We start from the raw sequence: 27,387 nt of genomic DNA, 5'->3' as shown, positions 1-27,387 counted from the left end.
GAATTTCCAACCGAGATGTCTGATTTAAAACCTGAACACAATGACATTCCAATAAAAATACAGTAATCCTTCCGCACAAACACAGACCTTAAAGCCATTAGGTAAGTTAACACCACCTGAGCGACTCCTCATAAAGCGGCCGGCGTTACCGCAGGACCATACGGTAGCACTTATGAACAGCTATTCTCTCAAGTCAACCTCTTATTTGACAAATCAGCAAAACACAACTTTACTGCGTCCCTCTGAGTCTCATTGAAGCGCACAAGTCATAAAGAGATTTAGCAATGAAAACATTAGCATGAGACATAAAAAGAGACTGTAGGTCTAGTGTTTTCCTTGGCGTGTTAGGAGCCGTATTAAGGGGATACATCAGGAAAAAAAGGTTGTGGTGTTAATGGAGCATGAAAGTGTCCGGTGAGGAAGATACCTGCGTCTCCACATCGGTCAGCTTGCGCGTCTGCTCCGCCGTTTGGGACAGAAGGCTGGTGCCCATCTCCAACATGGCCGCCGTGTGGTTGTGGACGGCACTCTGCTGTAACTGCACCATCTCCGTCTTCATATTGTCTTTAACGTAGTTCTCAATCTGCGGACACAAGCAAAAACAGAACATCAAAATATTGTGGTTTCAACTTAAAATAGTATGTTTTCGTGACGGCTTAATTTTAAGTTCAGTCAACTCAAATATCCAAGATTGACTAAACGTAAAATTATGGCAGCACGAACACTTATCTTTTTAAGTACAGTTTATGGAAACTCCATAAATTGATTTTTCATTATTATTATTATTATTATTATTATTATTATTATTATTATTATTATTATTATTATTATTATTATTATTATTATTATTATTATTAATAATAAACAACGCTATTGTAATAATAATAATACTCATACTCATAATCATAATAATAATCACACTCATAATCATAGTCATAATCGTAACCATAACCATAACCATAACCATAATCATAACCATACGCATGATGATAATCACAATCATAATCACACTCATTATAATAATCATAACCATAACCATAACCATAATCATAACCATGATAATAATCACAATCATAATCATAGTCATAATCATAACCATAACCATAACCACAATCATAACCATAAGCATGATGATAATCACAATCATAATCATAGTCATAATCATAACCATAACCATAACCATAATCATAACCATAAGCATGATGATAATCACAATCATAATCACTCTCATAATAATAATCATAATCATAACCATAATCATAACCATAACCATAACCATAACCATAACCACAACCACAACCACAATCATAACCATAAGCATGATGATAATCACAATCATAATCATAGTCATAATCATAACCATAACCATAACCATAACCATAACCATAACCATAAGCATGATGATATTCACAATCATAATCACTCTCATAATAATAATCATAACTATAACCATAATCATAATCATAACCATAAGATTGATAATAATCACAATCATAATCACACTCATAATCATAACCATAATCACAATAATAACCATAACCATAATCATAATCATGATATTAATCACAATCATAATCATAACCATAATCATAATCATAATCATACCCATACCCATACCCATACCCATACCCATACCCATACCCATACCCATAACTATAACTATAACCATACAGTTTATGGAACTCTATGAATGTTTTGTATCATATGACCAATTATAATCCAAGTGGCTTTTACAACAAACCTACATTTTGAAATGTAAAATGATATTTAAAGTGCCCTATTATGCTATTATTAAAATGTTTAAACTGCACATAATGTAATATTACATATTTATTATAATACAATGTTAATAATGTATTCATTTTCTCAAAATATAATACAATCTTGAGCTCATTATGTAATAGAAAATTGTACATTATGAGAAATTTATTACATTATACATCATAACTCATAATAATCATATTTTCATTATTGTAAGTGTAAAAACAAACATTTTTAGTTTTCCTTTACAGTACATCTTTAAAAATCTAAATCCAAACTACCTGTGAAATGCAACATATTTTTCATTATTATTATTATTATTATTATTATTATTATTATTATTATTATTATTATTAATAATAATAATAATAATAATAATAATAATAATAATAATAATAATAATAATAATAATAATAATAATAATAAACAAAGCTATTATATTTTTTAAATGTACTGCAAAGGAATATCAATGCTTTATGTTTAATAAACATTAACATAATATGAATGATAATAATACTCATACTCATACTCATACTCATAATCATAATAACAATCACAATCACAATCATAATCATATTCATAATCATAACCATAATAATAATCATAACCATAAGCATGATGATAATCACAATCATAATCACACTCATAATAATAATCATAATCATAACCATAACCATAATCATGATAATAATCACAATCATAATCATAGTCATAACCATAACCATAACCATAATCATAACCATAAGAATGAAAATAATCACAATCATAATCACACTCATAATCATAATCATGATAATAATCACAATCATAATCACACTCATAACCATAACCATAATCAAAATCATAGCTATAATCATGATAATAATCACAACCATAATCATACTCATAATCATAACCAGAATCATAATCACAATAATAACCATAATCATAATCATGATAATAATCATAAATCATAATCACACTCACACTCAGAGACGCTAAGAGACGCTGAGTAGCCAATGGGGCAACAATATGCAAATGAGCTACAGCAGGATGACTCGTTTCAGGCACAATAACTCGTCTTTGAAACTTTGTAGACGTTTTACATTCGCAAACAGCTCAAAAAGCCCAATACTAAAGCCCTAAACTAAAGTAAAAAAGCTCAGATGTCAACATGACCTCTAAAAGCCTGACATAACCGACACTCCAGTGGCTGTAAAATCCCTTCAGAGGTAAAACACCCTTAACTTGACAACTCCAACAGTCCTAAAGACACTTTAACACCCAGAGCACATGGAGGGTTTGACAAACTTTTTAAGAGGCCAATAAAACGAAAGGAGACACCATTCCGCACAAGGACACGGGGGTAATCAAACCCACCGCAGTTATGACTTCCTTTAAAAAAGCCACACAGTAACTCTTTAAAGAAAGGACATTTCCACATTGGCATCATTTTAAAGGAATGTCTTATCTAAGCCTCTTCGTGATGACCTGGAGCGGCTCAGTTTTAGGCGATCTCCAACAGAGCAGTAACGGCTTCTTGAAGAGCCGTCTTGAAGGTAGGTGGAAGCAGATGTAGGTCATTTGTTCAGAGAGGAAGAGATGTAGATATCTATAGCTAGAGGAGGCGCTCGGCTTTATCGCGAAGGCTTTCATTCTAATCTTCTGGCTGGAGAGATGACAAGACCAGAACAGGCTTTACAAACACGACCATACTTCTGATGATCAAACCTCCAGAGATGACATTGAGGTCATTAGAAACGCACTAGTTCATCACACTAACCATCGGTTTCCAAAGAGTTTCCAAGAGTTCAGTTTTCCTGAAAAACCCTGCAATGATTAAAGGGTTAGTTCACCCAAAAATGAAAATTCTGTCATTAATTACTCTCCCTCATGTGGTTGGACACCCGTCAGACCTCCGTTCATCTTCAGACACAAATGAAGATATTTTAGTGTAAATCTGATGCTCTGAAAGGCCTCCATTGGCACAATGGCACTTTACACTCTCAAGACCCTTAAAAGACACTAAAGACGTTGTTACAAAGTCCATCTCACTACAGCGGCTCTACAATAACTTTATGAATCGGCGAGAATAGTTTTTGTGCGCAAAAAAACCCCTAAATAACGACTTACATAGTGATGACGATTTCAAAACACGGCATCATGAAGCTTCGAAGCGTTATGAATCAGTGAGTCGAATCATGATTCGGATCGCGTGTCAAACCGCCAAACTGCTGAAATTTGGCGATTCAAACCGCTGAATCGACTCACTGATTCATAACGCTTCAAACCGCTGATTCGACTCACTGATTCATAACGCTTCAAAGCTTCATGAGGCCGTGTTTTGAAATCGTCATCACTATATAAGTCGTTATTTAGGGTTTTTTTGCGCACAAAAACTATTCTCGCCGATTCATAAAGTTATTGTAGAGCCGCTGTAGTGAGATGGACTTTGTAACGACGTCTTTAGTGTCTTTTAAGGGTCTTGAGAGTGTAAAGTGCCATTGAGCCAATGGAGGCCTTTCAGAGCATCAGATTTACACTAAAATATCTTCATTTGTGTCTGAAGATGAACGGAGGTCTAACGGGTGTCGAACGACATGAGGGTAAGTAATTAATGACAGAATTTTCATTTTTGGGTGAACTAACCCTTTAAATAACACAAATGTACTTTATGTACTTACTCTCACTTTATTGACCAATGTCTTTGCGTCTGACCTGTAATGATCCTCAACCATACACTAACAAGCAAAAACTACTGAAATAAGCGTTTAACTTATGTTCCTGTATTTTGATTTACATTTGTAACAAGCGTTACCATTTCTCTGGTTCTTACTTAGTATTTTTGTCTTGTTTCCAGTCTAAATATCTAAAAATTCTTAAATCAGGATGCTTTTACTAGATAAGTAAAATAAGATAATTGTTCTAGTTTTCTTGAAAATAAAATCTCAATTAAGTGAGTTTTTGCTTAAAACAAGCATTATCTGACAACACTGAAAAAATTTATTATGGCCTGATTAAATTAAGCATAATTAATTTGTGCTCGTTTAAATAATTTAAATTTAGTTTTTTGATTTTAATTTAAAAAAATGATTTGGTTCTATGGGCATTGCATGTGTTTTTGTTTAAATTGAGATAAAATAAATTGATTGCAACCACTTACGATAAAAAAACTTAGTAAATTCAACAAATAATTTTTTTTCAGTGAATGGGGTGAGAAAAATAATCTTATTTCTCACCCCATTGGTAGATAATTTAGCTTGTTTAAAGCAAAAATGCGCAAAATTTTGATATTTTCCCCCAGAAATCTAGAAAGAATATCTTATGTAATTTTACTTATCTAGTAAATGCATCTTGATTTAAGAATTAGATATTTGGACTGTAAACAATAAAAAAATACTAAATAAGAAGAGCATTTTTTGCAGTGAAGTAAACAAAACGAAGAAAAAAAAGAAGCTAGTATTATAGTAAAAATGAATCAACTATGCTGGATTAAAAAAACAACCCAATTTGCTGGATAAAATTAACCCAACATGTTTACTGTCCTATATTTACCCAGCTCGCTGTATTTTTTAGAGTGTATGCATCTGCTTACATATGATATCTCTTGTTTCTGCGTCTTCTTCTCCTGCGTTTTGATCAGGAGATTCTGTACTCTTTCAGATAATGTGTAATAGCAGCCCCCATAGATATACATAATAAAGGCTAGATGTCTTACTGCGGAGTCTCTGACATCATCACCGGCGGCCATCTTGTCACAGGCCAGCTTTCTGGCGGGCTCCTGATGTAAGGCGAGTGATCTGAACACAAATACTCTTATCTCGCTGAAATCTTGACGGATTTACAAACGGTTTGGTTTCTCACAAACGTTATTAACGTGGCTATAATTCTGGATGCTTGAACAAATTATGAAAAATTATTCATAAGTATGCAGTGTCATAACTACATCTCTGACGTTTATAACAAACCAAACGGTTTGAAAATCGGTAGAAAATTGAGCAAGTTATGGTTATTTAAAAAGTACACGCACCATTAAAACACAATGAGTGAGCGAGCTGACTGTGACAAGATGGCCGCCAGGTACAGATGCCGACCTCCATTGGCCAGCACGGACGAGACATCTAGCCTTTATTATGTATATCTACGGCGCCCCCTACCGTGTAACAGTGAAAACATGGAAAGCAGGACATTTCTGTCAATGGCGGGGAAAGAGTTACAAAACAACCAAGCAAACTCAGCCCAGGTAAGTAAAAGTAAGGTAAAAGAAATGTAACACATTACTTTCAATACAAAGTAAATATGTAACACAATTAGTTACTTCTTTTAGGGAGTAATACAATATTGTAACACATTACTTTTAAAACGAGTGTGTGTCTATATATCTTTATCTATGTATTGTATACACTCAGACATATATCATGTATGTTTAGGTTTTGTTCATGTTTTCATGTCTTTTATTTTGATATTTGTCACAGTCATGTGATTCACTGTGATCATGTGGTTCCTTTGGGTTTGTTCTTGTCAGGCGTTTCTTAGTTCTGTCTTTATTATCTTAATTATAAATATCTCACAGGTGTATCTTGTCAATCATTAGTCTTTGTGTGTGTGTATACATACACTCTAAAAAATGCTGGGTTAAAACAACCCAATTGCTGGGTTAGTCCATTTTCAACCCAACTTGGGTTATTTTTAACCCAGCATTGAGTTTTTTTACAGTTTTTTTTCCAACTGCTTACACACAAAATCTGTTCATGTCACACGATTTTTGAAACCCTTCACTCAAAGTGCAAAACTACACACCAAATCTCCAAAATCATAAGCTATTTCTCAGCCTTTGACTGCATAAAACACTTTTTTTTTTCTCCAAAATGCTACACACAATTCTCTACCTAAAGCACAAAAATCTATCAGGAAGTGACTTGCTTTCATTTTCCAAACACAACCGATCAAAATGCTAGACTTATTCACCAGGTCACACACACAATTGTGTTCTTTATTTTATTCTAAAGAATATATTTTTGGTTTACATATGTATATGGTTTTGTTGTATGCTACTGTATACAACAGTAATAAATATGTTTTGTTTCTACATTGCATTGGTGTTTACAGTAGGCTATACTTGTTACCCCTCTCAGCAGATTACTTTCATTGTAGAATATTGTATTTCAGTTGTTTACGATCGCTTTGACATTTTTTTCAATACTTGTAACAATTTTCCTAAACTTTTAACACACCAACATCACACAATTGCCAAAACAGTTAATTTCATGCTCAAAACCACACATAGTAAACTAAACTCCAACACTAATTTTCAACATACAATAATTCACTAACACAATACACTATGTCTACCAAAACCCTAACACATGTTCTCTTATGTTCTCTGCATAACTTCAATCGGCTGTTTCTCAGTACCAATGAAATAAAATACAGGAGATATAGATACAACTTTAGCCTATACGGTTAGGTTTAGGACAAGATGTTTTCTGTTCTGACATACAGTGTTAAAGCATTGGTAAATTTGGCAGTAAAAATCCATTGTTTTGGTCTTGGTTGAGCTTGTGTGTAAAAGAAGTTCAAGCATTTTAAATTTGTGTTAACTGTATGCATTTTGTGTAAAAGCAACTATAAATGTGGTAATTGTACAGCATACACAGACAGATGTTATGCTAACTGCGTTAAACGTTTAGGAAAATTGTTAAAAGTATTGAAAAAATTGTCATAGTGATTGTAAAAAACTGTAAAATGTAGATGTAAGCCTATGAAAGACCAAAATGCTTTAGATTTAGGACAACAGTGTTTACATGTTATATCCAAAAATGTACTATTATGAAAGAAGTGTTTGCCATTTGATGCAAATGCTTCATTCTGACATGCGTTCCTGGCATTTTGAAGGAGATGTGAGGCATTTTGTGTGTGCAGTTTTGCACAATTTGGGAATTGTGTTGCGTTTTGGAAAAAGGAGATTGGAAAAAAACTGCAATAACGGTTCAGAACTGTATGCTTCACTCATAAACTTGTTCAACTAACAAGGTGCAACTGGTTCACATGTACATCAGGACCCGTCACCAAGTGAAATCTACACCGGCTGATGTGTGGCGGAAAATATCTGTCTGCGAGACGCTTTAGCAAATCGACAGTGACATTAGATTCGCCCACTCCATCTTTTCCAGGATTCCAGCTGGCCACTTATTACATCACGAATGATCCCTTGTGAATCCACTGAAGAGAACAGACCAGCAGAGAGTCGAATTTAAACAAGACTTCATCAGACCCCACGTCCGATTCAATTACAGTTCAAGGACCTGATTGCCACCATGTTGGGTTTCAATGGCATTCAAACCAAGAGTTTTATCATATTTTCTGCTGCTGTCATTCCGACAAGCGATGTTTCCTATGAAAGAGTCCCTTGGGAAAGCGTTTTTTGTTTAGAAAATGGAAGTTGTCTAATTTTAAAGTTTACGACTCCATCCAAAGATGGCAAAAAAAATATTGGGGTTGAGATATGAAGTCATTGTGATATAGATATTAAACAAGAAAGGGTGTGGAGATCTATCTCTTCACTTGCCAATATAAAACATTCAACAACTGGGAACACACACACACACAGAATTCAACCTGTTACTGCTTTAGCCATGCGACTTTTCATGTAGAGTTAACGGGGATTAGAAAGCCAATGCCTTTGTTGTACGACTTTACAATACACAGCCAAGCCTTGATTGGAAGGAACACAAAGGATAAGAGCTGCAAGTTTTGCCGTGTCTGTGTCTTCCATTAGACTCTCTCTACGGACAAAATGTTTGACTGTGATCCAGTTTAAGAGCGGTTTGCACTGAGATCTGGCCAGAGCTTCGAGATAAAGTCACCTTCACAAGGGTGTGGAGAAACATTAGCCCACAGATTCTTTGCTGAGGGAATTTCACTTGTGTCGTGCCCTAAACTTGCGGGTGTCCTGCGTGGAACAAAGGAAGGAGAATCAAGATTACACAAACAGAAACTTTGTGTGAAAAACTATCAGAGGAAGCAGTAAAGGGCTTTAGTGGGTGCGTAGTTATTCCCCACTTCCATTCACAAATAAACCTGCCGACCCAAAGACAACAGATGAGGTATAGAAAGAGAAATAATCGTGCTTTTAAAAGCCTTACACTCCAGAAAAGTTCAATATAGAACTCTAGGGTTCTGGGGCTGGTTGCACCAGTTGTGCGTAAGTTACAACTTAGCCTAGTTTTGATGTAAATGGGCACTAAGTTACAACTTATCCACTACTAAATATTTTTGCGTTGCACCATTAAACTTAGTTGAAGCGTAACTACGTATAAATTAAATATTTACGGAAGCCTCCGATCAGGAGTTATGGTTGGAATAATAAAGCAGACTGACTGAACTGCATAATAAGCTCTTGCTTTACATGACAGACTTCAATTCTTTACACATATATGATAATTCTGACATTTACACTCGCTTACATTTTGAGAGAGAAAACATTATGTGAATAGATTACTTTATTTGCAGCTCTTCAACACGAAACCATCCAAAACTGTGTGAATCTGTCCCATCGGTCCGTGTTGTGCATGTCATGATGTCAAATACAATCAGTCATAATCAATAAATGTAATTTATTTTTTTTGTTTTTTTGTTTCAGTATTTATTTATTGATCCTTGTTAATGTCGTTTCATACACTGCAAAAAATGCTTTTCTTACTTAGTATTTTTGTCTTGTTTTCAGTCCAAATATCAAAAAAATCTTACATTAAGAAGCATTTACTAGACAAGCAAAAGTTTTTGTCTTGTTTTGGGGGAAAATAACTCAAAATTAAGGGTGTTTTTGGTTAAAATAAGCAAAATAATCTGCCAATGGGGTAAGAAAAATAATCTTGTTTTCTGTTTGAATTAAGATTATTTTGATTATTTTGACGCCTCGTTCGCACCGTTTTCACACCTGTAAGTCCGCACCAAGGTCAGAACCGAAGTTCACGTTTTGATACATTTGATACTTTCGGTTAGTTTTGGTTTGGTTTCACATTGCAATTATGCGAGCGCACTAAAGAGCTGAACATGACACACTTGCGTCCACTCGTCATCTTCTATGTGGGCGGCATCTGGACATTGATTGGTTTGTAAACGGATGTGAGTCTGACGTCAGCGTCTTTGACAAGAATGAATGAACCGACTCATATCATTGCCACTATTGAACAGTGCGCATTGCTTGACTATTTTCTTTTTGTTATGTTTAAAAGTGGACATTTTAAGCTTTATATACACATATTTCTCATGTTTGTGAGACGAGTATCTGCTGAGTTTGGCTTATTTGAGACGCGCTCAAGTTCATTTGCAAAGCATGTGATCGCTCCCGCGATTATTGTCTGCTAGACTATTTGCTTCTTATTTATTAAATACAGGCAATTATCTTATTAAACGTTGATTAAAATGAAGATACAATTTATAAAAAATGAAATTCACATCAAAGAAAGGCTCATAAGCAAAATCATACAAAATTTCGTTCAAAATCATTTCTGTCCTTCTGTCTTCTGACATATTACGCATCTTGTCACTTTTCATAATCAATGTAGCTTAGATGAAATTTAAAAATAACATTATAATATTTAAACATAAACATGAACTTCCTGTAAATGGTCTGAAAGTCCGAACCGTACAGAAAATGCTTTCACACTAGAAACGAACCGAACCTTTTGTTCAGTTTGATCCAGAGCGAGACGACCTCTTTTCTCAGGACCAAACCTCATCTGTTTGGTCTGAACCGTGGTTTCACACCGGTCATTTTGATTCGGACCAAACTGAAAAGTCTGAAAATCCGGACCAAACAAGGTAGGTGTGAAAACGCCCTAAGAGTCTATTTCGCTTCAAACACTCGATTTATACGCACCTCCAATTCGCTGTGGACGCGCAAATGGATTTAAAATGTTCAAGCATCCAACTAGACGCGGTAGACGCAATTTTGACGCTTTATTCGCGTTTGGTGTGAACGCAGCATCAGACGACCACATCTTTGTCCTGAGTCGGCCACCATAGCTTCTCTATGTGCTTCGAAAGGGTTGCAATTCACAACCTCACCACTAGATGCCGCTAAAATTTACACACTGCACCTTTAAAAGCTTGAGCTCTAAATGCAGGATGGATTCCGATTGGCTGTCAGTTCTGAAAGTTATACCAACATCCAGAGGTGGGCAGTAACGAAGTACATTTACTTGAGTACTGTACTTAAGTACACTTTTTGAGTATCTGTACTTTACTGAAGTATTATTTTTTAGGGAAACTTTTACTTTAACTTCACTACATTTGAAAGACAAATATCGTACTTTTTACTCCACTACATTTCTATCAAGTCGTTTCTGTAGCAGCTTTGCAAGTCAGTGGATGATTTTTTTTTATTTTTCTTCTTTAAATGTTTTTTTTTTTTTTTTGCAAAATGTAAATGTCTAGGAGAAAGAGAAGCATATACATATGGATGAATCTGAAAGCATGATGAAAGAGCTCAGTTCAGTCTGTTTTTTTGTGCCTCGGAGATGCCAGAGCTCGTATTCACGTAAACAAAGTTGATTATGTCTTAAGTGAACGTTATCAGTTGGGGGAATATCAGATGTGTATCAGTGTATTGGATTTGTGCATTCTGCCTTAAAGTGACAGCAGCTTTGTAAAAAGCTTTGTAACTTTTAAGTATTTAAATTAGTTTAAGGTGGTCGTATGCTAGCATGTCGGATGGAGAATCACTGACTGGCTTAAACCACCGTGCATTTATACAACAATGCGACAATAATAATATAATGCCTTGACATAAAAAAGGAAATTTACTTTTGATACTTAAGTACTTTTAAAAGCAAGTACTTCTGTACTTTTACTTAAGTAAAAATAGTTTTTAACAACTTTCACTTGTAACAGAGTAATATTTGACCAGTAGTACTTTAACTTTTACTCGAGTAATGGAGTTGTGTACTTTGTCCACCTCTGCCATCATCATCGTTTCTCTGCGCCGTTATCATTCCAGTTGTGCTGTGGACTCGCATTCACAACGTAATGATGAAAATGAGCCTATTTTAGATATAAAGAGCCACCGTGTGAAGACTGTCACCTGCAGTTTGTCTCAAAGATACAGTTTGAAGCCGCTCCGCTGCACCTGGGGATTGGCTTACGTCTCCCAGCCGCCCACCAGCACAGGGTCACGCCAAATGAGTCAAGGTCAGCCATATCAGCGCTCAAACATCTGACCTGAGAGCAGGCATGTCCATATCCATATCACTGCGGCGTTTAAAGCCGGCGGACTTTAGCGCTCCACTCGCAGATTGATTGTGTTTATTTGCAAAGTGCAGTGATGTGAGAAGGTGAGCGGGCCGATGTGAACACACACATTTCAGAGGTCACAATGTCTCTTGCACACCACTTCCTGTTAGACTCTTAGTATTATTAAAGTTGTGCTCAATTTCGTGAAAATGCATCTAATCTTTACTGTCCACATTTAAAAAAAATTATAGTAAAAGCAAACTATGATGCAAAATAGTCAACAGCATTAATAATAGTTGTTTGTTTGTAAGTATTAAAAATAATATAACTGCATTTACTATGTATAATAGTGGAGATAAACTAAGCTTTAAAAATATTGAAGGGCAAATTATTTTGAGTGTGTGTGACATTAAAGATTTATTTAAATGTGAAATTGATCTTTTACTCAAGAAAAACTACTTGCATTTGTGTATTATATTATAAATAATTTCTTTAGTGCTGCCAAACGATTAATCGCATCCAAAATAAAAGTGTGTTTACATAATATACGTGTGTGTACTGTGTATAATTATTATGTATATATAAATACACAATCATTCATGTATATATTTAAGAAATATTTGCATGTATATACTGTATATATATATTATATTACATTTATATCATTTAAATTATATATAAATATTTTTTTTAATATATACATGCATGTGTGCATATGTATATACACTATATATAATATATAGTAATATACTATATTTAATATATTATAAACAGTACACACATATTATGTAAACACAAACTTTTTTTTTGGATGTGATTAATTGTGGTGTTTTCAGAAAATGTATTTATTATTTTTGTTACTGAATCCACTTTAAATATTATTATTATTAATATTAATACATTTACATCATTTTAGAAGATGCTTTTATCCAAGAAAGGAACAATATTCAAAAATAATAATATGTAACAATGGCATGTTTATTTAACAACTAGAATAAAAAAAAAAAATAAAAAAAAATAAAAAAAATAAAAAAATAATAATAATAATAATAATAATAATAATAATAATAATAATAACTAGAAGAAATATTCCAGTAAACGTGCATGTCAAATAGGGTTAAATGTTTGCTTTAGATGATTATTTCATCAAGTTAAACCTGCCTGCATTCAAAATAAAAGTGTGTTTACGTAATATATGTGTGTGTACTGTGTATAATTATTATGTATATATAAATACACACTCATTCATGTATATATTTAAGAAATATTTACATGTATATATATATATATATATATATATATATATATATATATATATATATATATATATATATATATATATATATATATATATATATATATATATATATATATATATATATATATATATATATTTATTAAATTACATTTATATCATTCAAATTATATATAAATATGTTTTTAATATATACATGGATGTGTGCATATGTATATACACTATATATAATATATAGTAATATAATATATTTAATATATTATAATATACACAGTACACACACATATTATGTAAACACAAACTTTTATTTTCGATGCGAATAATCGTGATGTTTTCAGAAAAAGTATTTATTATTTTTGTTACTGAATCCACTTGAAATATTATTATTAATAATATTAATACATTTACATTCATGCTTTTAGCAGATGCTTTTATCCAAGAAAGGAACAATATTCAACAATATTCATATGAAACAATGGCATGTTTATTTAACAACTAGAATAGAAATAATACACTCTAAAAAATGCTGGGTTAAAAATAACCCAAGTTGGGTTGAAAATGGACTTACTTTAGCAATTGGGTTGTTTTAAGCAAACATTCAACCCAACCACTGGGTTAAAACAACCCAAATGCTGGGTTAAAACAACCCAACCGCTGGGTTAAAACAACCAAACCGCTGGGTTAAAACAACCCAAATGCTGGGTTAAAACAACCCAAATGCTGGGTTAAAACAACCCAACCGCTGGGTTAAAACAACCAAACCGCTGGGTTAAAACAACCCAAATGCTGGATTAAAACAACCCAAATGCTGGGTTAAAACAACCCAACCGCTGGGTTAAAACAACCCAAATGCTGGGTTAAAACAACCCAAATGCTGGGTTAAATCAACACAACCCAAATGCTGCGTTAAAACAACCCAAATGCTGGGTTAAAACAACCCAACCGCTGGGTTAAAACAACCCAAATGCTGGGTTAAAACAACCCAAATGCTGGGTTAAACAACCCAACTGCTGGGTTAAAATAACCCAATTGCTGAGTTAGTCCATTTTCAACCCAACTTGGTTTATTTTTAACCCAGCATTTTTTAGAGCGAACAATTTTATAATAATAATAACTAGAAGAAATATTCCAGTTAAAATGCATGTCACATAGGGTTAAATGTTTGCTTTAGAAGATTATTTCATCAAGTTAAACATGCCTGATTCCAATGCGATATATATCGATATCCTTGAGGAAAAGGAAACAGTCGTTCCGTGAATGATCTGTGGACGTGACAGAAGCTTTACCCAATCAGAGCCGCTGAAGGAGCCTCTAAATCAGCCTCCGCTGCGCTGAAGTCGATCCCCCACCAGAGCCCAGTCTGACCCCGGCCTGGAAACGCTCAGCTCTGAAGCTCAGCTCAGGTCACATGACGGACACTGAGGTCAGGGATTACGACCGGCCCTGTTTGTGAGTGTGTATGAGGGTTCACAGCGCTGGGACACGACTGTTAAAGCTGAACTACAGGATAAACCTCAGGGGACTAGGAGCTCGGTTTGATGAGCAGGTGATAATGTTCTTGATGTGGACACTTTTAGATCAAATCCTTTATTCCTGTGATCAAAGCTGAATTTATCATCATTACTCCAGTCTTTAGTGTCACATGATCCTTCACTAATCACTCTAATTTGAGGATCTGATGATCAACACACATTTATGATTATTATCAGTGTTGAAAACAGTTTCATGTTTTTGTGGAAACCGTGACTGTCGCTTACTAACCCCAAACTTTTACATGAATGTGTACAGTATCAAAATACTTACAGTATGTGTGTTCTGACTCTTCTGAGCTTTAGGAGATAATATTGAATAAGTGTGCAGTTTAGTGAGTGAGTGTGTGAGTGAGTGAGTGAGTGAGTGAGTGTGAGTGTGCGTGAGAGTGGGTGAGAGGGAGAGTGAGTGAGTGTACGTATGCATGTGCATGTGTGTGTGTGTGTGTGTGTGTGTGTGTGTGAGTGTGTTTGTGAGTGAGTGTGAGTGAGTGAGTGTGTGAGTGTGTTTGTGAGTGAGTGTGAGTGAGTGAGTGTGTGAGTGTGTGTGTGAGTGAGTGAGTGAGTGAGTGTGTGAGTGTGTGAGTGAGTGAGTGAGTGTGTGTGAGTGAGTGTGCGAGTGTGCGAGTGTGTGAGTGAGTGTGTGAGTGTGTGAGTGAGTGTGCGAGTGTGTGAGTGAGTGTGTGAGTGTGTGTGTGAGTGTGTATGTGAGTGAGTGTGTGAGTGAGTGAGTGAGTGAGTGAGTGAGTGAGTGTGAGTGTGCGTGAGAGTGGGTGAGAGGGAGAGTGAGTGAGTGTACGTATGCATGCACATGTGTGTGTGTGTGTGTGTGTGTGTGTGTGTGTGAGTGTGTTTGTGAGTGAGTGTGAGTGAGTGAGTGTGTGAGTGTGTGTGTGAGTGAGTGTGTGAGTGTGTGAGTGAGTGTGAGTGAGTGTGCGAGTGTGTGAGTGAGTGTGTGAGTGAGTGTGTGAGTGAGTGTGTGAGTGTGTGAGTGAGTGTGCGTGAGAGTGAGTGTGTGAGTGAGTGTGTGTGTGAGTGTGCGTTAGAGTGGGTGAGTGTACGTATGCATGTGCGTGTGTGTGTGTGTGAGTGTGTTTGTGAGTGAGTTTGAGTGTGCGTATGCGTGTGTGCGAGTGTGTGAGTGAGTGTGTGAGTGTGTGAGTGAGTGTGTGAGTGAGTGTGTGAGTGAGTGTGTGAGTGAGTGTGCGTGAGAGTGAGTGTGTGTGTGAGTGTGCGTTAGAGTGGGTGAGTGTACGTATGCATGTGCGTGTGTGTGTGTGTGAGTGTGTTTGTGAGTGAGTTTGAGTGTGCGTATGCGTGTGTGCGAGTGTGTGAGTGAGTGTGTGAGTGTGTGAGTGAGTGTGCGAGTGTGTGAGTGAGTGTGTGAGTGTGTGAGTGAGTGTGTGAGTGTGTGAGTGAGTGTGCGAGTGTGTGAGTGAGTGTGCGAGTGTGTGAGTGAGTGTGTGAGTGTGTGAGTGAGTGTGTGAGTGTGTGAGTGAGTGTGCGAGTGTGTGAGTGAGTGTGTGAGTGAGTGTGTGAGTGAGTGTGTGAGTGTGTGTGTGAGTGAGTGTGCGAGTGTGTGAGTGAGTGTGCGAGTGAGTGTGTGAGTGAGTGTGTGAGTGTGTGAGTGAGTGTGCGAGTGAGTGTGCGAGTGAGTGTGTGAGTGAGTGTGCGAGTGAGTGTGTGAGTGAGTGAGTGAGTGAGTGTGTGAGTGAGTGTGTGAGTGTGTGAGTGAGTGTGTGAGTGTGTGAGTGAGTGTGAGTGAGTGTGTTAGTGTGTGTGAGTGAGTGTGCGAGTGTGTGAGTGAGTGAGTGTGTGAGTGTGAGTGAGTGTGTGAGTGAGTGTGTGAGTGTGTGAGTGAGTGTGTGAGTGAGTGTGTGTGTGAGTGAGTGTGCGAGTGTGTGAGTGAGTGTGCGAGTGTGTGAGTGAGTGTGTGAGTGTGTGAGTGAGTGTGTGAGTGAGTGTGCGTGAGAGTGAGTGTGTGAGTGAGTGTGCGTGAGAGTGAGTGTGTGAGTGAGTGTGTTTGTGAGTGTGCGTTAGAGTGGGCGAGTGTACGTATGCATGTGCGTGTGTGTGTGTGTGTGTGTGTGTGTGAGTGTGTTTGTGAGTGAGTTTGAGTGTGTGTGTGTGTGTTTACGTGAGAGTGAGTGAGTGTGCGTATGCGTGTGTGTGAGAGTGCATGTGTGTGTGCGTGTGTGAGAGAAAGTGTTCCTCGCAGGAGTGTGTGATTGAGTGAGCGTCTGTAAACTCACCCCAGGGACTGAGGTTGTAAAGGTTAACCGTGAGCCGGCTTTAGTTATTACAGCAGCCTCTGTGTAACTCGACTACACAACATCATAAACACCCTCCGCAACACAAGCCCTGTGAGGGTTACTCTACACACACTGGATGATTGGATGTAAGCTTGAGTTAGTTCTGGCTATGCAACAACTACAAAAAATGGATATTTAATTTGATGTGCTCATTTCTCTTATTGTTATACATGAATTATCTTTGATGCTCATTTATACTGTACATTATGATTTTACAAATCTTACCAAGGATAGTGCATATGTCCGATTCGGGATATGTCGTTCCAAACCCGAATGACTTGCTTTCCACACAAAAAGTAGATGTTTAACAGAATGTTCACGCTGCTTTTTTACTGTATAAGTGAATGAGATGTCATCTCTAGTGTTCTTGACTCAATCTATGCCAAAAAAGTTCAAATTTAAACATTAATTAATTAGCACAAAATGCATGGAAACCCCAACAGAGCCCTTTAAGAGTCTAGAACCTTTTCTTCTAAGAGTGTTTAATTGTTTAATGCTTTTAAGGAGTTCGTCTCAATCCAAGTGTTCTTTACTGTTATATGGAAGAAAGAAAGTCATGTGAGTTTGTAATAACATCATTTTGAGTGAATTAACCGGTTAAGCCTTGGACACTCGTGATCATTTCACTGAATTATATTCATCAGCACAGTTTGAAGGCTGTAGTTTATATACACGATACACAATGTAAATCTAAACCAACCATCGTCCAAACAATTTAAAGCAGTGTCTGGGTGCCATGTGGTAATTTGAGTTTGTCAGCGGCAGTAAAACAGAACATTTTAAGAACTGGCGTATTCCCAGCTGGACGTGTTGTGCATTACAAAAGCCCTGAGATATTTGTGGCATATTTGATATTTCACCTCCAATGAAACGAGCTCTGGATTTAATGCGTGATTGTGGAAACCTTTGATTGTAATGCAAGTGCGCTGCTAATTTCTGTGTCAGATATGGTTTGAAACTTTAGATAGAAATCTAAAACACAATATGAATGTTTAAAAGCAATGCACCACCGACGGCAAAATATCTCAGTAAAAGCTAAATGTATGTGCTAACTGGTTGCACAGAAACACAAAATCAAAACAAAATCAGCATCGGTCATCGCAATATAAACACATGACATGAAATAATGGGGAAAAATACAAATCAAAATGAGGTTTCGGAAAATATGACGCCTTACACCTCTGTAGGGCAATATTATACGCCAGAACAATTACTATGTGCACACTTCACACCAAAATTACAAAAGTTATACACCAATCCTGTCAGGCATGGACTCCACTAGACCATGTGCTGTGGTATCTGGCACCAAGATGTTAGCAGCAGATCCTTTGATGCTGCGTACACACCAAGCGCGAATAGAGCGTCAAAATCACGCTAGAACATTTTGAATCCATTTGCGCATCCACAGCGAATTGGAGGTGCGTATAAATCGAGCGCTCAAGTCGCTCCAGGAGAAATATGTCATAAAACACCACTCTGCCTCTTTTAATTTTCATAAAAAATATATATTAAACATTAATAGCCACACAAATGTGGTCCAGGCACACCTACATTATCTTCACAGCATGTATATTTAAATATCCATAAAAAATAAAGTTATGAAACTTCTCTTTGCCCTCAGTCAAAACGATTTGGCAGACAACAAATGATGATTCATGAGAGCAAAGATCGGCCGTTAGATCAACACAAGACGAACCAACTACATTCTCACCTGAAAAAGTCTTAAAACTACATTTTATGACACAATAACAGTAGTAGAGGAGAGCGGGGCACAACCTGACGCTTTTTGACTTTCTCAGTTTGTGTAAATCCTCTTGGGGTTCAGAGTATTTATTTTTTCCCACATTAATTGCACACATGTCTAGTACAATTATGTGGATTTGTTTGATTAATACAGTGTTTACTTTTTTCTTTATTTACCCCAAAAGAATGGAAGTGAAATGTGACAACATGCCCCATAGGTGGAGTACATTGTAACATGAGCAAACAACAGCTAAAAATGTTACCTGATATAATCAAAAAATATACAAGACAAACTAAAATATTTTGTCAACAAAATACAATTATAAACTTTTTTAAAATTAAATAATGGCTTTTTTTAATCTTTAAAAATATAAGCATTTTTGAGTTTGACTACAAACACATCGCTAAATACAGCTATACAGCATAATTCAAGACATAATAATAATGAATCATTTCTGAACATTGACTCTCAGTCATTATTCACCCTTCTCTCATGGTTTCTCAGAAGAATTCATAAAAGTATAGAATATAATGGCATATTTCTAATAGGGGCTCATTGTAACGCAGTGTTAACACACACACCATCTGCACAACTGGGATTTAAACCACGGCTCATGTGTTAGATCAGCATTAAAGAACATCTCAACTGTTAAATAACAGATATAAGATTACAATAATATCGGATTTGTCTTATTTTAAATAAACACAAAAAACAGAGATGAAAACTAAACTTAAGTACACTGTAAAAAGAAATCAGGTCTCCAATTGAAAATTTTCTAGTGACCGATCACATCTACATTTTTTAGTTGGCCAAATTGAATTTCTGTGAATTAAACTGCATCAATTCACAGAAATTAAATTTGGCCAACTGAAAAATTTAGATGTGATCGGTCACTAGAAAATGTTCAATTGGAGACCTGATTTTTTTTTACAGTGTAAGAAATGTACTTTTGCTATGGTTAAATACATGTTCAGTGAAATCTTCCAGAGATGTTTTAATTTTAAAAAATTTAAAATTAAATTTAAAATTTGAAGGACCGGTTCTCCACTGGTCCTTCATGATCCTGTGGCCGGTTCTCCACTGGTCCTCCATGACCCTGTGGCCGGTTCTCCACTGGTCCTCCATGACCCTGTGGCCGGTTCTCCACTGGTCCTCCATGACCCTGTGGCCGGTTCTCCACTGGTCCTCCATGACCCTGTGGCCGGTTCTCCACTGGTCCTCCATGACCCTGTGGCCGGTTCTCCACTGGTCCTCCATGACCCTGAGGCCGGTTCTCCACTGGTCCTCCATGATCCTGTGGCCGGTTCTCCACTGGTCCTCCATGACCCTGTGGCCGGTTCTCCACTGGTCCTTCATGACCCTGTGGCCGGTTCTCCACTGGTCCTCCATGACCCTGTGGCCGGTTCTCCACTGGTCCTTCATGACCCTGTGGCCGGTTCTCCACTGGTCCTCCATGACTCTGTGGCCGGTTCTCCACTGGTCCTTCATGACCCTGTGGCCGGTTCTCCACTGGTCCTTCATGACCCTGTGGCCGGTTCTCCACTGGTCCTTCATGATCCTGTGGCCGGTTCTCCACTGGTCCTTCATGACCCTGTGGCCGGTTCTCCACTGGTCCTCCATGACCCTGTGGCCGGTTCTCCACTGGTCCTCCATGACCCTGTGGCCGGTTCTCCACTGGTCCTTCATGACCCTGTGGCCGGTTCTCCACTGGTCCTTCATGACCCTGTGGCCGGTTCTCCACTGGTCTTTCATGACCCTGTGGCCGGTTCTCCACTGGTCCTCCATGACCCTGTGGCCGGTTCTCCACTGGTCCTCCATGACCCTGTGGCCGGTTCTCCACTGGTCTTTCATGACCCTGTGGCCGGTTCTCCACTGGTCTTTCATGACCCTGTGGCCGGTTCTCCACTGGTCCTTCATGACCCTGTGGCCGGTTCTCCACTGGTCCTCCATGACCCTGTGGCCGGTTCTCCACTGGTCTTTCATGACCCTGTGGCCGGTTCTCCACTGGTCCTCCATGACCCTGTGGCCGGTTCTCCACTGGTCCTCCATGACTCTGTGGCCGGTTCTCCACTGGTCCTCCATGACTCTGTGGCCGGTTCTCCACTGGTCCTCCATGACCCTGTGGCCGGTTCTCCACTGGTCCTTCATGATCTTGTGGCCGGTTCTCCACTCGTCCTTCATGACCCTGTGGCCGGTTCTCCACTGGTCCTCCATGACCCTGTGGCCGGTTCTCCACTCGTCCTTCATGACCCTGTGGCCGGTTCTCCACTGGTCCTCCATGACCCTGTGGCCGGTTCTTCACTGGTCCTCCATGATCCTGTGGCCGGTTCTCCACTGGTCCTCCATGACCCTGTGGCCGGTTCTCCACTGGTCCTTCATGACCCTGTGGCCGGTTCTCCACTGGTCCTTCATGACCCTGTGGCCGGTTCTCCCCTGGTCCTTCATGATCCTGTGGCCGGTTCTCCACTGGTCCTTCATGACCCTGTGGCCGGTTCTCCACTGGTCCTTCATGATCCTGTGGCCGGTTCTCCCCTGGTCCTTCATGATCCTGTGGCCGGTTCTCCACTGGTCCTCCATGACTCTGTGGCCGGTTCTCCACTGGTCCTTCATGACCCTGTGGCCGGTTCTCCACTGGTCCTCCATGACCCTGTGGCCGGTTCTCCACTGGTCCTTCATGACCCTGTGGCCGGTTCTCCACTGGTCCTCCATGACTCTGTGGCCGGTTCTCCACTGGTCCTCCATGACTCTGTGGCCGGTTCTCCACTGGTCCTTCATGATCCTGTGGCCGGTTCTCCACTGGTCCTCCATGACCCTGTGGCCGGTTCTCCACTGGTCCTCCATGACCCTGTGGCCGGTTCTCCACTGGTCCTCCATGACTCTGTGGCCGGTTCTGCACTGGTCCTCCATGACTCTGTGGCCGGTTCTCCACTGGTCCTTCATGACCCTGTGGCCGGTTCTCCACTGGTCCTTCATGACCCTCTGGCCGGTTCTCCACTGGTCCTTCATGACCCTGTGGCCGGTTCTCCACTGGTCCTCCATGACCCTGTGGCCGGTTCTCCACTGGTCCTCCATGACCCTGTGGCCGGTTCTCCACTGGTCCTTCATGACTCTGTGGCCGGTTCTCCACTGGTCCTCCATGACCCTGTGGCCGGTTCTCCACTGGTCCTCCATGACCCTGTGGCCGGTTCTCCACTGGTCCTTCATGACCCTGTGGCCGGTTCTCCACTGGTCCTTCATGACCCTGTGGCCGGTTCTCCACTGGTCCTCCATGACCCTGTGGCCGGTTCTCCACTGGTCCTCCATGACCCTGTGGCCGGTTCTCCACTGGTCCTCCATGACCCTGTGGCCGGTTCTCCACTGGTCCTCCATGAACCTGTGGCCGGTTCTCCACTGGTCCTCCATGACCCTGTGGCCGGTTCTCCACTGGTCCTCCATGACCCTGTGGCCGGTTCTCCACTGGTCCTTCATGACCCTGTGGCCGGTTCTCCACTGGTCCTTCATGACTCTGTGGCCGGTTCTCCACTGGTCCTTCATGACCCTGTGGCCGGTTCTCCACTGCTCCTTCATGACCCTGTGGCCGGTTCTCCACTGGTCCTCCATGACCCTGTGGCCGGTTCTCCACTGGTCCTCCATGAACCTGTGGCCGGTTCTCCACTGGTCCTCCATGACCCTGTGGCCGGTTCTCCACTGGTCCTCCATGACCCTGTGGCCGGTTCTCCACTGGTCCTTCATGACCCTGTGGCCGGTTCTCCACTGGTCCTTCATGACTCTGTGGCCGGTTCTCCACTGCTCCTTCATGACCCTGTGGCCGGTTCTCCACTGGTCCTCCATGACCCTGTGGCCGGTTCTCCACTGGTCCTTCATGACCCTGTGGCCGGTTCTCCACTGGTCCTCCATGACCCTGTGGCCGGTTCTCCACTGGTCCTCCATGACCCTGTGGCCGGTTCTCCACTGGTCCTCCATGACCCTGTGGCCGGTTCTCCACTGGTCCTTCATGACCCTGTGGCCGGTTCTCCACTGGTCCTTCATGACCCTGTGGCCGGTTCTCCACTGGTCCTTCATGACCCTGTGGCCGGTTCTCCACTGGTCCTCCATGACCCTGTGGCCGGTTCTCCACTGGTCCTCCATGACCCTGTGGCCGGTTCTCCACTGGTCCTTCATGACCCTGTGGCCGGTTCTCCACTGGTCCTTCATGACCCTGTGGCCGGTTCTCCACTGGTCCTTCATGACCCTGTGGCCGGTTCTCCACTGGTCCTCCATGACCCTGTGGCCGGTTCTCCACTGGTCCTTCATGACCCTGTGGCCGGTTCTCCACTGGTCCTCCATGACCCTGTGGCCGGTTCTCCACTGGTCCTCCATGACCCTGTGGCCGGTTCTCCACTGGTCCTCCATGACCCTGTGGCCGGTTCTCCACTGGTCCTTCATGACCCTGTGGCCGGTTCTCCACTGGTCCTTCATGACCCTGTGGCCGGTTCTCCACTGGTCCTTCATGACCCTGTGGCCGGTTCTCCACTGGTCCTCCATGACCCTGTGGCCGGTTCTCCACTGGTCCTTCATGACCCTGTGGCCGGTTCTCCACTGGTCCTCCATGACCCTGTGGCCGGTTCTCCACTGGTCCTCCATGACCCTGTGGCCGGTTCTCCACTGGTCCTCCATGACCCTGTGGCCGGTTCTCCACTGGTCCTTCATGACCCTGTGGCCGGTTCTCCACTGGTCCTTCATGACCCTGTGGCCGGTTCTCCACTGGTCCTTCATGACCCTGTGGCCAGTTCTCCATTGTTCCTTTCTTGGAGCACTTTTGATAGAGACTGACCACTGCAGACCGGGAACACCCCACAAGAGCTGCAGTTTTGGAGATGTTCTGACCCAGTCGCCTAACCATAGCAATCTGGCCCTCGTCAAACTCACTCAAATCCTTACGCTTGCCCATTTTTCCTGCTTCTAACACATCAACTCAAGAGAAGTTATCCACTGTCATAATGCTATGCCAGATCGCTCACAGTATTCGCAGTGATCATAGAACATAAGTTCATCTAATGCTAATGCATTGATATATTCAAGATTGCTTTGCTTACCAAACAATGATGCCAAGAACTCGATCTGCACAGGCTCTGCCAACTCAGGGTTTGTAGGGAGGATCAATCTCAGACTAGCACTGGACTCGACTTTGAACATTAAAGCAACTCATAAATCCATAATATCTTAATCATTGATCACCTTTTGGAAAGCGTGAGCACTCTGTTCTTTCAGCTCATTGGTTTTCATCCGTCCAAAGGCCACTGTAATCGATACGGACTGACCTATAAATAGCACAAACGCAGAGCGAGAGCCCATCTGATGAGACGCTGAAGTGTTGCACCAAACCCAATAAAGCACGGGAGGTAAGGAATTAATTTTCACCATCCCGTCTGAAAAACACGGAGTTACAGAAGGAAGATGGAGAGGCTGTTTGCTTTGACTCAGTGAGAGATGAGGAGACACCTTCCAAGAGAAATGTTTGCTTTTGTCTCTTTGACTGTGGTAGCGTGAGGAGGAAATGTGCTTGTTATTATTCTCAATACTCTGTAGTGTCCGTCTAGACAAGCTGTGGAGGGATTATGTGGTCTTTGTGAAGTGATTGAGCTCTAGAGCACAATGAGACAAAGCCAGGGGTGTTTCATCAGCGACAGGCCTTCTCATGCCACAGGGATTCATTTTTATTGGTTATGGAAAGAACACGATAGGACTATCTTGGAAAACTTCTACAATGCCTTCATCTTGTTCCAACCTTTTAAAAGCATTTATATAGAGTGGTACTGTTTTACAATTTTACCCAGACTTTCAATCTTGAATTATGAAAATTCATAATACTGTATATTAATACAAATGTCACGATATGATAATCTAAACTTACATTATTTATTGTTATAATAATATAATGCATGTATGTACATTGTTTTATATATATATATAATATTTATTTATTTATTTATTTATTTATTAATAATGTAGTCATGTTTATTATTTATTGTTATTTATATATATATTATATACTGTATATATAGTTTATTGTTTATATATTTTTTAATCATTTTATTTATTATTATTTTTTGTTTTGATGTACATATAAGCATTTATAAACATATATATAGCAAATTTTTAAATATTTATTATAATATATTCATTGTCATTTATTACAATTATGCATGTATAAACATGCATTATAATATATATTTGTGTGTGTGTGTGTGTGTGTGTTTATAAATGCTTATATGTACATCAAAACAACAAATAATGACAAATAATGATAAATAAAATTATTAATAATAATAATTATATATATATATATATATATATATATATATATATATGTTTATAAATACTTACATGTACATCAAAACAACAAATAATAATAAATACCATTATTAATAATATATAAACAATAAACTATAGATACAGTTTATATATATAATAAAAATAAACATGACTACATTATTACTAAATAAACAATATTTACAATTCAATGCATGTTTATACATGTATAATTGTAATAAATGGAAACTAATAAGAATACATTATTAATAAATGTATATAAATATACATGTAAATATGTAAAATATACATTTCTATTATGAATGTATATGCGTTGTTAGACACTAGTGACTGTAAGAGAAGTGTTTTAAATGAGTCAAACGTGTCCATATGTGAAGAAACGCCCTCAAAGCCCCTCAAGTGTAAACTCTGATAACCCTGAACGGCTTTAAATCTGCCTGTCAGTTTGCAGATACACGTACTATAAAGCGTATATCATATAGCATAAACTCAGATTTATGTTCCCTCTGCATTTCTCATGTGAAATCACATTGACAGCGGAGAAATATTTTCCAAATGAGATTGTGTATGAATGTATATTTGCTCAAATCCTCAGATTACAAGACTCCACTCATATCTCTTTTGCCCGAGTTGGTTTTTCAAATGACTGTGATTTCCTTGAATTACCCTGATTAATTATGTGTATCTGGACTAATGGGAGAGGAAATGTCAGCATTTACCCGACCCCAGAATAAAACAGAGAAGGCAACAACAAACAAACCGTACGGAGAGCAGTGATTCGCCCTATACCAGCCCTACAGCAGACCTCAGGTTTCCCAAAATGAGAACTGATCATGGGAACGTCTCTGCCATGATGGATCACAGGAGGAATGTGACTTTCAATGGCCTGGTAATCCCCTTGGAAACATTCTACCCGCTTCAGAATCACACAGGGACATTGAGGAACATTATCTCAAAAATGTTTGGAGAGAGGTGTCTATTCCAGATTCTATTTTGGGGCGAATCTTCCCAAAGAATAATTTCCTTTCAAGGATATCCATGCCATATACAATCCAGAGTGTGGCGTGATAAAGCCCTCATAAATAATCCGACGAGGCTATCAGGGCAGCATTAAAGAGGACTTATGTTCTTCTACAAAGTAGATGATTTTAGGCTCTACTATATGAGGCTCTCATATTCTCCATTGTTGCGGCTCCTCTCTTCCCAGTCTGTCAGTAACGCTCTGTCTCTATGAAGCCCCTCCTTCTGTAAAGCACACTGTGCTCTGATTGGTCGGCTGGAGCGGTGTGTTGTGATTGGTGTTTGGCAAATGCCCCGCCCCTTACCATAACCGGCAGTTTCAACACACGACTAATTAACTCAACCCCGCCCCTTTAATCTGCACATGTATTATTATAATGAGGAATATTGTGATGTGTTGGAAAACTATGAAGCCCCTTCTTCTGAAAAGCACACTGTGTTCTGATTGGTCGGCTGGAGCGGTGTGTTGTGATTGGTTTTTGGCAATTGTGCCGCCCCTTACCATAACCGGCAGTTTCAACACACGACTAATTAACTCAACCCCGCCCCTTTAATCTGCACATGTATTATTATAATGAGGAATATTGTGATGTGTTGGAAAACTATGAAGCCCCTTCTTCTGAAAAGCACACTGTGTTCTGATTGGTCGGCTGGAGCGGTGTGTTGTGATTGGTTTTTGGCCATTGTGCCGCCCCTTACAATAACTGGCAGTTTCAACACACGACTAACTAACTCAACCAGGCTCTGCCCCTTTATTCTGCATATTAATTATTATAATGAGGGATATTGTGATGTGTTGGAAAACTATGAAGCCCCTCCTTCTGAAAAGCATGCTGTGTTCTGATTGGTTGGGCTGGAGCGGTGTGTTGTGGCAAATGCCCCGCCCCTTACCATAACCGGCAGTTTCAACACACGACTAACTAACTCAACCCCGCCCCTTTATTCTGCGCATTAATTATTATTATGAGAAATATTGTGATGTGTTGGAAAACTATGAAGCCCCTCCTTCTGAAAAGCACACTGTGTTCTGATTGGTCGGCTGGAGCGGTGTGTTGTGATTGGTGTTTGGGAAATGCCCCGCCCCTTACCATAACCACCAGTTTCAACACACTTCTAACTCAACCAGGCCACGCCCCCTCTCTACACTTCAGACTGAATCTCTTATTTACAGCATAACTTGCACACCTCTGATTGGCCATTGCATTCAGGACATCAACAGATATGCCTGTGATTGGCTAC

The 27,387-nt window shown here is 39.5% G+C and overlaps 1 protein-coding gene across 1 annotated transcript in view; it reads right to left on the bottom strand.

Annotated features, from left to right (window-relative positions):
• angpt1 (angiopoietin 1) overlaps window positions 1–27,387 on the bottom strand; it is a 159,335-nt gene that overhangs the window by 97,280 nt on the left and 34,668 nt on the right. Inside the window, exons 2-3 of the mRNA XM_079829173.1 lie at window positions 428–583; window positions 1–31 (exon numbers count right to left, since the gene is read on the bottom strand). The exon at window positions 1–31 is cut by the window's left edge and continues 91 nt beyond it. Of these exons, the coding sequence (XP_079685299.1) occupies window positions 1–31; window positions 428–583 (187 nt within the window). The remainder of the gene's footprint in view (window positions 32–427; window positions 584–27,387) is intronic.

The sequence above is a fragment of the Gobio gobio genome (genome assembly GCF_949357685.1).
Source record: "Gobio gobio genome assembly, chromosome: 11".
In the NCBI taxonomy this organism is placed as follows: Eukaryota; Metazoa; Chordata; class Actinopteri; order Cypriniformes; family Gobionidae; genus Gobio; species Gobio gobio.
The sequence above is the reverse complement of the archived record's forward strand: the minus strand, read 5'-3'. Positions and strand labels throughout refer to the sequence as shown.